General features: G+C 48.8%; 2 protein-coding genes across 10 annotated transcripts in view; one reads left to right on the plus strand and one right to left on the minus strand.

The window, feature by feature from the left end:
- Nucleotides 1–4,588: 4,588 nt before the first annotated feature.
- PTGR3 (prostaglandin reductase 3) lies at nucleotides 4,589–13,370 on the minus strand. Of its 3 annotated transcripts, none has more exons than XM_037007390.2 (2): nucleotides 13,019–13,370; nucleotides 4,589–6,823 (listed from the first exon to the last, which is right to left on the minus strand). In XM_037007390.2, the coding sequence occupies exons 1-2, from the start codon at nucleotides 13,225–13,227 to the stop codon at nucleotides 5,899–5,901; spliced, it is 1,134 nt and encodes a 377-aa protein (XP_036863285.1). In that variant the 5' UTR covers nucleotides 13,228–13,370; the 3' UTR covers nucleotides 4,589–5,898. The 3 variants fall into 3 exon arrangements, with proteins under 3 accessions (XP_036863285.1, XP_017510446.2, XP_017510447.2); XM_017654957.3 differs by lacking the exon at nucleotides 13,019–13,370 and adding an exon at nucleotides 9,601–10,465; XM_017654958.3 differs by lacking the exon at nucleotides 13,019–13,370 and adding an exon at nucleotides 8,904–9,589.
- The window catches only part of TSHZ1 (teashirt zinc finger homeobox 1), a 75,863-nt gene continuing 73,324 nt past the window's right edge, over nucleotides 12,220–14,758 (plus strand). For 3 of the 7 annotated variants that reach the window (XM_073213238.1, XM_073213241.1, XM_073213243.1), the window contains exon 1: nucleotides 13,413–13,805. The gene's annotated coding sequence lies outside the window, so the exon portion shown is untranslated. Of the gene's footprint in view, nucleotides 12,236–13,412; nucleotides 13,806–14,663 lie in introns of those variants that run through there. The other 4 variants (XM_073213237.1, XM_073213240.1, XM_073213245.1 and 1 more) reach the window with 3 other exon arrangements.

Genomic DNA, 14,758 nt, shown 5'->3' on the forward strand with positions numbered 1-14,758 from the left:
TTTCACTGCTTAGAGAATGAGAGGCCTTCACAGCTGGGCTGACACTGAGGTTCCCTCAGCTCAACTGCATTCCACAATCTTAACGTACCCAGATGCAAGTGATTCTCCAAAAGGTACTTTGAGTAAAAACCTTCAAGGAGACGATTCAATTTCCAAATGTAAATTCCAACAACATATAGCGGGACCACTATTGCTTCCAATTCCCTGGTGAGAAATGAGGTTTTCGACAAAATGAGATTGCCTTTGACATTGTTGCTGTTCCTGGGAAGGGTTTTTGAATGTTAAAAGAAGCTGTTTCTACTGGGAAAGGATTTGTTCATGTAGAGTTGAAAGTTTACACTTGTTATGCATGAGATCAAGGAAGACAGAAATGATGTAGAAAGACATGAATGTGTTCAATGTCATGTGGTTTGAAGGGCTTGTTTCTGAACCTTAATTATGATCTGTCACTTGAGTACGAGATTCTTGCCACACGTGAACATGAAACGTGGAACCCACCGATGTCTCTCCCCAAACACATCCCCTTCACCCTACGGCATTTCCTGCTGTCAGCACATGCATCTGTGCCCCGCAGCCCGGAGTCAGTTAGATCCACAATTCAACTGCAAACGGAATAGCAAATTCAGATTCTAGATATTTTGCTGTTAACAAAATTATGATGGTCAAACATTATCAGATTTGTATAAGCAATAATATAAGCAGATGAACTTACTCCAGGAAAACACAAACTCTCCACACGTGATGATAATTTTCTTTATTTGATTTTCATTATTTGACACACAAGAATACATTGTTAGGAGAGGAGACCTTCCTTGTAGCATTAAAACTGAAATATGGGCATTCAGCCATTAATACCACTAAACTACTTTTTTTCACCCCAAAAGGTTGTGTGATGTTTAGATGACACAGAATGAATCGATCTGGAGCCTTGACTTGTGCCGGATTGAGGGGGTCCTAGGTGGAGAACACTTTCACGGTCAGAACCATGGTATTCTTCCTAGGTTGGACATCATCTGATCCAACAGATTTATAATAAAGGCCACTTTTAATCAGCTGTACACTGAGGAACTCTGACAAATATAAAGGGGAGAAGGCCGAGCCTATGCTCTCGCTTCATTTCTGATCCAGTGGACTCTGTGGCCTTGGACAAGGCACTTATGCTTTCTGAGCCTCTGTCGCTTTATAAAATGAGTAGCACTGGACTGTCCCTGAAATGCCAGATCTTACCATTTAAAGGACATTTGAGTCTCTCCTTTACGCTGGGCAGAGTTCCCAGGCTTCCTCCAGTTCTGAGGCTCTGCTGGCGACCACCCAGGGCAGGCACACAGGAGCAAGGCAGAAACTCTTCTACCCCAGCCCCCCTTTCTTCCCTAGATGCGTTTCTCTGTCTCCCACTGACCAAAGAAACCGTTCATTTGAGTCCCTTAGATCCAGTGCAGCTCTTGATGGGAGAGGAGGAGGCTCAAGAGTAGCTGATAATTTCAGGGAGCATTTTTCTGAGCTCTGAGCACAAATCCATCTTTCATATTAGATGCGACCACCAGTCAGCAGGGTGTGTTTTAATAATTATTGCAATTTCATGTTGGCAGAAAGACACTGCCAGATAGGAGCCTTCAAGGGAAATTCTTGCTATGGGGGTTGCTGGAATCTCTGTACCTTGGCTCAGAGTTTCCCAGCACATGTGAGCACATACTGGCTTCCCCAAACTATGCTCCACGCTGTACTCACCCTACTGTCTGAGGGATCCAAGACATGCGTCCCGACAGTGTCCACGCCTGCCAGGATGCTCTGAGAGAGCACTGAAGGGCTGGTCTACTTGGGCAAAACCATGGTATCCAGTATAGATGCCAGGACGGCATTTCCGCCAGGCCACAGACAGCCTCTCCCTAGCTACTCAGATCTAGTGAAAGAATTAGAAGAAAACACAAGATACCAAACTGAAGTGTTCATCTTATTTCACTTGCTTTGAATACCAACTCTCTATGATCAAGAATTACTTGAACTGTTACATGTTGGTAAAAATATTCTTTATGTGTTTTGAATGGTGCTTTATTTCAGCCAGTGTTCCAGTGTGCTCATGATAACAGCAACGTGATTCTTGAACAGTCTTCCTTTTATAAGCTGAAATACCATCATGCTAAAGGCCTATTAAAAACAGAATTCAAAGTTTCAAATGCCCACACCAACAGTTTTGATCACCCACAGTTTTACATTTTGACTACTGCAGTATAATCTGAAGTATTCAATTCTGGGCTATAACTAAAAAAATAGTTACAGAAAATCTAACTTTCAAAAAAATAACCTAACAGATCCCAGACCCAGAAACTAATAGTTTGCATGGATAAATTTTGGGTCTCTAAAAAAGTACTATAAGTAACAAATAATATTTAATAGATTCAGAAAGTATAGAGACAGTGAATACTCCTAGGAAGTTATCATCCACAGTGGGTTACAGTCTGTATTGTATTCTTTCTGGTAGTTGCACATTGCTCATGTTTTTATATAAATCTCAAATATGATATTTACTACATGTACATGTGATAAAGTGATCAAGAAAAATATTTCCAATACTAAGCACCCCTTGCCCCATCTTAAAGGAAACTGTGACAAAGTAGTAAATTCAGCTAAATGGGATCTCTGCAAAAGGGGTTAAAATATAACCCATTACAAGTTGGGGGGCCATTATAAATGTTACCCCAATAAAAGCCAGAAACAGGAAGCCCAAAAGCGGGTCCCTACCACATGCATGTGTCTTGAATGACACCATTTGTTAAGTTTCCAGTATCTTGTGATGGTGAACAGAGGGAGAAGCTCTGTGTGGTACTGAGGGCATTACATCCTCATTAGCCCGAATGTTCCTTAAGTACATAATGCAGGATTTCATTTTAATAAGCAGCAGCTACTTGTCAAGACACTTTCATTAGATAACTGCTGAATGTAATACTAATGACCATTTATAGAGGCTCTATTCTACTCTTGAGAAACTCCACTCACATGAAGTCATAGAATAACAATGTGTAGAATGTACTGTGCAAAACCTCTGTGTCATTTCTTTGAAAGCTATTACCTGATATTTTGTTTTGTTTTGTTTTGATGAAATTGGTCAACAGCGGAAGTCATCATCAAAGGGACCCAAAGTGACATTGCTGGCATTTTTTTGCAGACAAAACATTTGAAGGCATAGCATTTGGCTTTTTAGAAGTCACGATAGAATGGTGAAGAATAGTTTCTCGGCAACTTACCCTAGTTAAGCCCCCTCCATTTGCCCGGCCAGAGACTACAAAGCTGCTGTGCAGAGAACTGAGAAATAATTCATTGGCCATGATCATTCAGCCCAGGCCCTGTCCCTAAAACAAAGACTGACAATTGCTCTGAATTATGGATGTACTTTTTGTGATATGTAACACAGTTCAGGAGAAAGGTGTTAAGAGCATCGCACTGCTTCACCTCCCATTAGAGGCTGGTCTTGAATGATAATCCCAGAAGATGAAATTGATGCTGAACTATGACCCTTAATTTACAAATCATTTTTCAGAAGAATAAAAAAAAAGTTGAAACATATTTTTGGCATTATCTAAATGGGCAGAATCTTTCATGCTTATTTTCTAAGAATAAATGAAAACAGCAAGACCTGTAGTTTCTTAGTTTGGGAACCGAGCATGAGGTTTTCAGATTATATTTTATTTTAAACCTGGGTGTTTGAAAAATTTTTTTTTTACGTTGCTGAATTTAGTATAGTCCTTCAAAACATAATAAATTCCTATTCTGTAGCTTCAGGGGTCCATCAGTTAAAATGTTGGTCTTTCATTTTTATTACCCTCCCATTAAAATGAAAGAAACCGGGACCCACTTCAGTTTAGAAGCAGCAGTTTCGTGGGCACTGTCCTTACTCCTCGAGTCTTGACAAAGAGAGAAAGGACATCGTCGCATAGACTTCACACATCTGTCTGCGTGAGAAGTGACGAACTCTGTCAGACAGACCCTGTTAAATTGTGTAATATTCTTTGATGAGATGATTCGATTGCAATATTTTCCCATCACCCGTCATTTCCTGTGCAGTTACATTCATGAAACCTGTCCCCTCCCCTTTGTTTGTTTGTGTATCTAAAAGCAAGGCAAAGTCTCCTTCTGTTTTGCTACAGCTGTTAGGCCTGAAAGGGACAGATTAATAACTGAGCACCACACTGGCCCGGCTGTTCTTGTACCCTGCACTAGTAACCCTGTGCTATCATGAGGACACAAAGAGTCTCACATCAGGCTGCTCCCCTTCTTCATAACTCAAAAGCATCACAGTGGCAATAGCCTCTAGTGCTATTTGTCTTTAGTGCAGTTGTGACACTTCTGCATGATCCATAATTTGGCAGCTATTTACCGTGACATTTCCCTTCAGTGCAGCCATAACATTCAGTGAAGCCATTATTTGGTCCCATTTACCATATAAATTGTATTGTTGTGCATGCATGCTAGCAGCTACATTAGGTACCTGAAAATGAGTAAATCTTGTAAAATAGATACTAACAGCTATTCAGCAGTAGGATTTCCTTGCTCCTCAGACAGAAGGAAAGAAAGATTAAATATGGTCACCGAGTTTTGTGGAGCACCTTTAATTGCATTCCTATTTATTTAGCATGTTAGATACATCGAAACTCAAGGCTTTGAAAAATAATCTGGTGGGCTTTGCCCTCAATTAGAAAGGCACTCTGGGATTTCCCACTTAAGGATGGGAGCTGTAGCGGTCCGCAGTGAGCTGAAGGCCGGGAGGCAGGTGGATCAGCTAGAGGCGTGCTTCCGAAGAGAAGGTGCACGACTTGTTCATTTTGTGTGTGACATCAGCCACAGTGACAAGAAGCATCTCGTTCCATCAGAACACGTGGAGCAGTAGGATGGGAACATAGGAGCAGCGTCCTATGCTGAACATCCTCATCTCGTTCCATGTCTGAATATCTATAACCCGAAGTGGATGTACAACGCTTCTAGGGTCATCTGGGCCTCCTGTGCACAGTGCTGCGTGATGTCTGCAGTGTGCTGGGTTCACCTCGAGGGATACCCACGGGGCTCTCCCCTTACGGTACATGTTTTGTGATGGAGCCCCTCACTGTGGAGGCGCACCAACTTTCCCTTTCTGGTGCATGCATTAACTTTTTAAAGTCTTTCAAATCTCTGTTTTTGTCTATGTAAGTTATCAACACAATTTTGCTTCTCAAGAGAGGAATTTTTTATTCCACACATGCCCCACCAGGATGGTTGTGCATTAAAAGCCATTAGTAATAGACATTTATTTAAAATAGGTCTGTGTTCACTTAATCAGTTTGCTAGTAATCTAGCAAAATCAAACTTTTCCAGTAATCTAACAACATTTCTTCAGATTTCTATGTAGAGTTGGTTAGTGATTTATAGAAAAAGACCACTTCCTGAAAACATGGACTCTGAAAATATATGGGCGAGTTTTTGCTATATGTCTCATTAATTAACTACTTGTTAACCTGAGACCAACCCCCCCTCCAAAAAGCAAAGTATTTGTGAACTGTATTCAAGACCAATTTTAAAATCTCATCAAGCTTAAGACATACTGATTTGATCAGATCTTGCATCAGGAATTAATTTAGTTCCCTGGAACAATAAAATTTAGTTCCCTGGAATGAGACTGTCCATGACTAAAGAATTAAATGTAAAGGTTTTACCTCTGAGCCATTGAAGGAAGTTTTATTGGCATATTGTTTTTCAAGGGAGGGGCAAGAAAAACAAAAAGAAGAAAAAGAGAAATATATTCATTAACACCTTACTATTGTGTTAAGAAATATTATATCTACTACCACCTAAAAATAAATTGATTTGAGTAATTCTGAAGGCTAAAGTGCCTATTTTCTTTCTCCTTTGATTTATGTCATTGTTCTGTTTTTACAGCTTACTGTTGACAGAGGGAGGTAATTCAACTACAATTTTCCCAGTGTTTTTTCCCATGTACATATAATCGACAGCCCGGAATACAGACTCCAGGCCAGTAAACCTGCCCTCGGCAGACAGATCACCCAGGTCCACCTCACAAACCAGCTCCCCATCTGCATACATCTGAATCAAGTGGTCCATGGCTGCTTGATGTTCAGAAAGGTAATGGTTCACAAAGAAGCCCAGGACACTGGCGGATTTCTTTAGCAGCTTGGCTGGTAACGTTCCTGCTTCCACAGGCGGAAGGCCAGTAGGAGTTTGGTAGCCAGAGACAAACCCAATTACCATCAAGCGCCCTTTGATGGCCAAGGCGTCTACAGCCAAGTCAAACATGGCCCCCCCGACAGATTCGTATACCACATCGACACCTTTGGGGTACTCCTGCTTCAGGACAGTACGGACGTGCTCAGAATTATAGTTGATGGGACGATCACAGCCAACAGATTTCAGAAAAGCACACTTTTCATCGGAAGAGCAGGTTCCGATTACATGGCACCTGGCCTTCTTTGCTAGCTGCACAGCAAGGTGGCCCGTCCCCCCAGCTGCTGCTGTCACCAGAACTTTCTTCCCTTCCGACAGTCCTCCAAGCTCTTTCAGGCTGATGTATGCGGTGGTACCACTGAGCAACAGGGTGAGGTACTCAGGTTCCACAGAGGGCACTGGTGTTGCAATGCTGGCAGGCACCACTGTGTACTCAGCAAAAGAGCCAGGTGTCATGTAAGCCACAGTCTGGCCCACTGTGTACCTGGCACTAGCAGAGAGGCCCAAGGCCACCACCTCTCCTACACCTTCAAAACCTACATCAAAGGGGGTCTTCACTGATGGGTCGTATCGGCCGGCTGCATAGTTGATGTCAGATGCATTAACACCAACAAATCTAGAAGAAAACACACACACACACACACACACACACACACACACACACACACAAAATATATTAAAATGTTTTCTTTGTCCAGGACTTTATGTTCTGCTTACAAAAATTCCTCTAATTCCAGTGACTGTGGAGGGATAGCTTAGCTACATATTCTGATAGGATTTGAAAAAAATCATCAGTCCTAATATTCTGTTCAAAAACAGAAATTAAACAAGTATTAGTTGAACAGTGATTTACAACCAGAGTTTTGGTATATTTTAGTCTATTACCGATTTAGGAACGATTTCATACCACTTTAAACATCAAGTTTCACATGCCATTTATTTCCCTCCTTCTTCATTCAAAAGGAGAAATAACTACCTCCCCCCACACCCCCCAAAAAAGTCAGGAAGTTCTCTTATACACAAACTTCCCTGGAGCTATGAGTTGGAAATTAATTGGCTTCTTACCAAAGATGTTAAAAACAACAGTGGGGTAAAATATATTCAGAGAAGTAGACTTGTATTGATTGTGGCAACAATTTAACACTTCAGATAATAATAGTAATGACAATGATATTACTAATGATTGATGTAATGTGCAAGGTCATTGGCTGTTCCATGCGGCTACAGGGGTTGTTTAAAACATTGTTAGAGTGGCTGCAGCAAATTTTCTTTCTGACGTAACTGTGTCCAAGTGTGAAAATATGTATTTTGATTAATCGAACAAAAATTGTCTCATAAGGGTAGAGAGGTTTTTATGGAACATTCAACGTTTTACAGTTCTTTCCAGATGAAAAGGAGAGCAAATTGTCACTATATTTTTCCTCAACAAGAAGCAGAGACATAACTTGATTAATACCAGATGATTATTTTCACTTTGGTATCCAGAGTCAATTTAATTGCGTGGCCGGTATTTTTACCAGCTTTTTCCCTCTCAGTATACCTCATAACAAAAATATCCTCCTGCATAAGTAAAAAAAGCAGTCTACTAAAAAAATGTCAGGAGGTGGCTTAGACACATAATGGAGGACCCTAAAAATGTCATTTCCACCTGTAATGAAATGAAAAGATGGTGGTATCTGGTGGCAGGAGGAAACCTGGTAAGTAGGTCATTTTAAAATAATTCACTTTTAATTTAACTTAATAAACTAAAACTGCCCTGTGTAAAGCCCCACTTCCACTGTAAGATAGGCAATACTTTGCACTTATAAATGCTCCCTCAAGATTATGCCTTGTGTACCTATGACAATGAAAGTTCTCTACATATTGTAGAAATAAGAAAGCAGGAAACAATTTTGGGGGGGCACATCAAGCTGCTTTCTGAAGTTAGCATGCCACACCAACTCAGTAGCAGGCTGCAGAATGCCATACTCACAAATGATGCACAATAATGGGAGGTGGGAAAAATGACTTTTGCTGGTTTCTTATTTGGCATTTAATACCAAGATGCCTACATTCGATTGGTGTGGGGTGGGGGTGGGGGGTGCAATCTTTCTTTAAATTTACATATTTCTGAAGGCCTGGTTTTTCAAAAAAGCTCCAGCTTCCTGAGCACACGCTTCTGGACTTCACAGAAGGCAGCCAGGGCAGAGCCCAGCCGAGCGGCGACCCTCCCGGTGCCCCTGCCGGAGGCTGCCACGCGGACTCGGGGGAGGCGTCGGCGGGGTGGAAGTGGCGGCGGGCTGCCTTAGAAGCAGGGAACTGGGGCTGGGCCGCAGCCCTCTGCTCTTCTCCTACGATTAACCCTTCCCGTTCCCCTCGCCGCACCCCAACTGGGGAGGCCCTTCCTCTGAAGGGAGCCCCCACCTTGGACTCGAGGGGGGCCCCTGGGGTCCTCCCCACGGCGGAACAAGCGCGCCTGGGGGGTCCCGCGGGCGGGAAAGTGCTGCTGGAGGGAAACGCAGCCCCCGTTCCCACCCGCCCCACGCTGGGGTTTGCCACTTCCCTGGCAGAGGGGGCGCACCCAGCAGGGCCCTCACCCGGGAGAGAAGTCCGGGGAGAGGCCCCCGCGCCGGGGCGGGGGCGCAAAGCCAGGCTGGGGGCGGAGTAGCGGGGCTCTGCGGGAACCTGCGGCCGGCCTGCGGCCGCGTGGTGCTCACCGTGGGACTTGGCTTAAAAAGTCAAGTAGACAGCGCGGCGGAGCGCACTAGGCGCCCGAGCGGTGGCGGGAGAGCCGCAGGCCTGCCCGCGCCCCGTCCAGGCTGCGCCCGGCCCTCTGCCTCCCCTGCGGCGCCCTCGATGCCCCGGGTGCAGCCCGCAGGTGCCTGAAACCGACGCTTTGACGACTCCCCTCGGAAGTGTCCGGCCTTCGCTGAGCGCCTGGCCTCCGGCCCCGCGGAGAGGCTCGGCAATGACCCACTGCCAGGCGGTGGAGGCGCGCCGGCCCGCACTGGGGTGCACGGCGGCCGCCCAGATCTGCGACCGTGACCTCGGCCTCCGTGGGTCGGGTAGAGTCCTCGCGGGCGAGCCCAGCTCACATGCGGGGCGCAGGGCCGGGCCGGTTCTCGGGGAGCCCGGAGCGCGGGGGCCCGCCGGCGGCGGGACCCTGACCTCGTCCTTGAGCGCACACCCTCCGCCGCCCCGCCGTCTCCTACATGCCCACGGCCCGCGTCGACGGCGAAGGAGTCTCGGGCTGGCGGCGACATTCCGCGGCTACTCGGTTCGGCGCGCCTCGCCCTCCCCAGGGTCGCCCGGTCCCGGGGTCCGCCCAGCTGCCCCCCGGACCCTGCGGTGACGCCGCGCGGCCGCCGCGGCTGGTAGGAACCCGCCACCGCCCGGCGGCGCCTGCGTCCTTACCTGGGCTTTGGGAAGAGCGGCGCGAGGGTCGGGAGCCCGCGCCTTCTGCTCGCCCAGAAACAAGTTCAAGAGCAGCAGGCGCCGTGGGAAAGGGGGCCCGGGGCGTGGAGCTGGGAACAGGAAAGGCGAGTGAGCGAGAGAAAGAGCGGAAAGACACGCTGGGAAAGATCAGCGCATCTGGGGGCTCTGTACCCCTTCAATTCAAAATGCGTGCTTTAATGAATGCAGGGTTCCAGCAATCCGACGGGAGGATCCACTCAGAAGACCTCAGGAAAATGAAAATCAAGGAACCTCAGGAAAAAGAATGGGACCGGGGCAGGCTTTCCCCAAATATATAACCTTCTAAGGTCTCCGGTTTATTTATACTGAAAAGTGCTGAACCTCTTCGTGATGTTTATTGTGAAACAGAGCAGTCCTGCGGAGGAAGGGAAACGCCTTCTGTGAACAAAAAAACCCAAACCGAAGACTCAAGTGCGGAGCAAAAGCTTTCAATACTGGGAGACACACAACGTCGTCCAAACCAGACCTTCCTTTAAAAAAAAAGGGGGGGGGGGCGGAATAAAATAAAGGCAAGAAAGAAAGGAAAAAGAAAAAACAATCTCGGCCTGGAGGGAGAGTCAGCAGAATAGTGTTACCCTCCCGTGAGGAACAAACCGTTTATCAAAAAACGCCTTCCCCATCCCCCACCTCCTCGCTGCCATTCCTACAAACTCTTGGCTCCATTATCTTACGCCTGAGCGGAAAATCGTTAGAAATATTTGGAAACGAAATAATGTGTCACTATCGTACGAAAAAAAGCTAAAAATAGCGCGCACAGTGACTTAACCGGAGGGTGCCCTCTCCCTTTTTTTTTCTGAGGGTTGGGCTTGGGGGTGTGGGGCGGGGGGGGGGGGAGCTGTCCTCGGGTGTACGAACCAGGAACGCGGGAGTTGGATAAAGGATCATCAATTGTATGTTCTGGAGGGATTTCATGCGCCCCTTCTCACACTTTTCCTAAATGGTAAACTTGATTATCCTAAATCGATGTCTAGCTTAAAAGCACTTCCCTGCCTGTGAATAAAGAATTTGTATTTTCTGTTAAGATGGAATGAGGTGTGCAAATGGTTTAATTGAAAGAAAAAGTCAGACGGAGCACAATTAAAACCTTTAAGCACCTTTTCAAACAAGTGAATTTGGTTTTCATACATTCATTCCAAAGCATATTTTATCATGATAAAAAAAAAGTGTTTGCTCAAAATTTTCATGCAATTAACACTGTTAGGGGACAGTGGATCTAGGATTAAAATGAACTAACCTGCTGTGAACAGACCTGCCTCCTATTCTTAAAAAAAAAAAAAAAAATCAGTGAATGCCTCCTGCACTGACCCGGTTTGCAAGTATAAAGGTTTTCCCTACAATTTAGGGTAGGAGCAGATTTTCCAACAGCGTGGGGAAAGGGGGAGGCAAAGATTCCCCCGCTCCCCCCTAACACGCAGAAAACTGACCGGTTCTCTTTCCGCTGCGGACTTCAAGGTTAGAGGTCAAGTTATTTATATTACAGGGATTCTTGGCATATGTGAAGGCATGGATCTTAAAGTACAACCCAAACCAATGCGCTACCTAAGTGCGAGCTGGCACTCCAAAGGTCTAATCATCCAATTCAGGTACCGACCCTGGACACCCAGCTCGGGGGCGCGGACAGCGTGGGAAGACCGCTACGGTGGAGGGAGAGGGGTGGGAGGGCACCCCGAGTTGGCGTAGAGCTCAGGTGGAGGCCGAGGCGGGAGCACGTCCACCGCGGGCGGTGGTCCCAGCTGGCGGCTTCCGGAAATGCTCTAATTTCACACCTTCCCGCCTGTCCGCTTGGCACCCTCCTACTGCACACCTCGCTACTAAAAGAGCTTTTATTCAAGCAGTTGTGTGTGTGTTTACGTCAGCGTCCAGTCAGTAGGGTACTTCATCAGAAAAAAGCCTGGGTTAAACTTTTTGCCTGTTAAAGTCTCTTCGGAGCCTTTTCCGCCTGGATCCCTCTAGCTTGTAGCGAATCACTCGTGTGCTGTGTTCTGCGTGCACACACATGAGCCGTTTTTTAACTTGGCAGGACGCATGTTCTTGTCTCCACAGCCTTAGTGTCTCGTCGCTAATGAAGAAACATTCTCAGTCCTGTTTCCACCACGGCAAACTTTTTAAAGGAGACACATCCCCATCCCTTAAGGTAGCACCCCCACCCCCAGTCTCCACTCAATCCCACCCTTGCCTCACTCAGTTTTTACGTTTCCAAAAGTTTCATATCAGGATCAGAATTCTTCAGCCTTAGTGTTGTTTGGAAAACTGATCATGAAATTCTAAAATGGACCAATAAAACGTCTCATCAGCTACGGAGGTAGGGTACAATTTGTCCTTCAGTCCTTGCTAGGGACTTATAGTGCCTCCCAGCACACAATTTAAAACATAGTTACAAAACACAGAATTTACGACTCCCCTGCACGTAATGTTTCAGCCTGAAATAGGCAACACTGCAACCCCGCGGACTGGACCGAGCGGGCGGGAGAGTCCTGCTCTAGCGAAGGGGATGCTGGAACTGGGGACGTCCTGCCTGCAAGTCTGGTGGAGCGAGGGCCCACGGAGCAGAGGCCGACCGGCGTGGCTCAACAGAGTGAGTCCCTTAACTTCCTGTTGCTTCACCAGTTACTAAGGATCAGTGAGTGAGGCGGAAACACTTAAGGTGGGGAGTGTGGAGGTGGAAACCACAGTCAGAAGGTCTGCAGAACATGCGGGCAAATGTAGGCATGCCCCCGCCCCGGCCCTGGCCCAGCCTCCCAGGCGCGCCACGCGCCGGTCGGCACACTCTCGGCAAGGCAACAGTCACACAGTACTGACAACACGCAGATGACACCGGCGAGGTGAACGTCAACACACCCACGACAGGCCCGCCTTTGCAAGGCGGCTGTCAACCTGGAGCGGACAGGAAAAGCCGGCCGGCCTCCTTCCTCCAAATCACGTTACCTACACGTCGCAGTGTGTGTCCTGGCTGCTCCTGCTCCACCCTAGAGATTGTGTGAACGCAGGAGCCGTGGGTGCGCGCGGGTGGGCCGGGCGGGGAGCCTCCCTTTCTGAGTCCCGTCGGTTTTATTTCGAGAGAGGGAGGGGGAGGAGAGAGGGCTGGGGGAGGGGACGGGGATCCCAAATTTAAATAACCCTCTGTTATAAGGACGTTGGGTGGCATCGGATATTCGCACCAGCAAGTCATATTACATCCGCCTTCGCCAGATGGCGGCGGGTTCAACTTCCCGAGATCTGGCAGTCAGGCTGTGCGCCCGAGCGCGCGCCGGAGTGTGCGGACGCAGGCGGGCCGGGACAGCCGGGAGCGGCGCAGCGCGGCCGGGGCCGGGGCCGGGGCCGGGGCCGGGGCCGGGCAGGGGGCGCGCGCCGGGCTCACCGGTTCCGGACGAGGAGGTCTCCGTCCCCGGGGAGTGGCACCGGGCAGTCCCGGCGCAAGGTGACCGCCTCGCGGAAGTTGGGGCTCAGCCGGGTCACCACCAGCTTCTGCATGGCGTTGGGGATGGCGGAGCCCTGGAAGTCCAGGAAGTGGCGGGCGTACGACATGTCCACGATGGCTCGGGCCCAGGCGGGCGCCAGTCGCAGCATGGCCCGCGCCTCCGCTCGCGTTCTGCGCCGCCGCCGGCCGGAGTCGCGCCCAGCCCGGGCCGCTCGGCTCGGCTGGGCTCGGCTCGGGCGGGCGGAGCGGGCGATTCCGCCCCTCCTCCGGCCCGCGCCCTCCCCTCGGCTCCCCTCCCCACTTCGCCGGCTCCCGCTCCCCCCGCCCGCCCCGCCGCGCGCAGCGCAGGAGTCCGCACGGCCCCCGCGGCCCCGGGCGTCCCGCCCCCGGCGTCCCGGCCGGGGACCGCAGCCGCCCCGGCCGCTGCTCCTTTAATCTTTTTGTTTTGGTTTGAATCTGCTCGGCGCAGACTGGCCGAGGATCCTCTCCGCCCTCCCCCTTCCTCCCCGCGCCCGGGAGGCACCGGATATCCCCACCCTCCCCGAGCTCTAAAAGCCGGATTTGACTCCTCTGAAAGGGCGAGGGGGGCGGCGAGGGGACCCGCGCGTCCCGCGAGCGCAGCGGCCCTAGCGGCGCAGCCCCGGGCGTCTTCCGAGCGGCGCGGCGCCCGGCGGCCGGCGCAGGCACCTCCCCTTCCCGTGCGAAGCGTTCACTTCCTTGCAAGGTGGTACGAATCAACCCCGAGCGCGGCCGGGGCGGCGGGGCACGGCCGGGGCCCCGGGCCGGGCGGGGAACCCCCAGGACCACTGCACGCGCACAAGCCTCAACCGCGGGGCGGGGGGCGCCTGGGGCACTCTTCGCCCCAGATCTTGGCCCCCAGTCCCCGGAAAGCGTTGCCGCGCCTTTTGCCCTCAGTCTGTCCCGTGCAAGTTACACGAACTAAACCGTTGTATTTATTTTGGCCTAGATTTCATGTTTTTCCATGAATGTTTTAAGTCACCTCTACAAGACTTACAGGTTTCCCATTGGGAAAGAACACACATATTGGCAACTATAGGGCCAAATCCCCAAAGCACACAAACGTTTTAAACTTAAACTTCTAGGCGGGGAAGCTGAGGGACTTAATTGAATTGGAGATGTTTCCATTGCAAAATGATGTATGAAGACCTCATTTTGTGATCCAGCTAGAAAGATCTACAGTGCCGGTTTTCTCCCTAATTGTCTGTATTGACCAAGTAATCAATTCACTTTTCATAGAGGAGCCAAATTAAATATTTTCCACATTTTTGTGTGATGAACTACATTGATCTTTAAATTTTTATTGAAGGTACACATTTCAATAATAAAGCCCTCTTGTTTTCTACTTACCCATGAATTGTCAAAATATGAATGCCACACAGTGCTCCTCCCCAATCAAATCTAACCCCCAAACTAAGATTGCAAAAGTGACACAGGCATTTTTATCTCAAATGTCCGACACTCTTCATCCAAGGGTGGTTTGTGTCCACGTGGGTGCGTGTGTATGAATGTTTAAGTGCGGGGGAGGCGGTGGGAGCTGGTTACAGGTTTAAAAATCTGCAGGAACTAGTGTCTACTTACCTTGGGTTGTAACACATGGGTTTTACCCAATACCGGCCAGTGGATTACGATAACCCCTCAATGTCTCTCTCCAATGTGCAA

The sequence above is a fragment of the Manis javanica genome, chromosome 9 (assembly GCF_040802235.1).
Source record: "Manis javanica isolate MJ-LG chromosome 9, MJ_LKY, whole genome shotgun sequence".
NCBI classification, from domain to species: domain Eukaryota; kingdom Metazoa; phylum Chordata; class Mammalia; order Pholidota; family Manidae; genus Manis; species Manis javanica.

Bases quoted from the DNA above. Each gene is read 5' to 3' on its own strand.
- PTGR3 (XM_037007390.2), bottom strand. From the start codon at position 13,227: ATGCTGCGACTGGCGCCCGCCTGGGCCCGAGCCATCGTGGACATGTCG. The intron at 6,824-13,018 runs GTGAGCCCGGCG...GTTTTCTTCTAG, and splicing joins GACCTCCTCGTCCGGAACCG to ATTTGTTGGTGTTAATGCAT.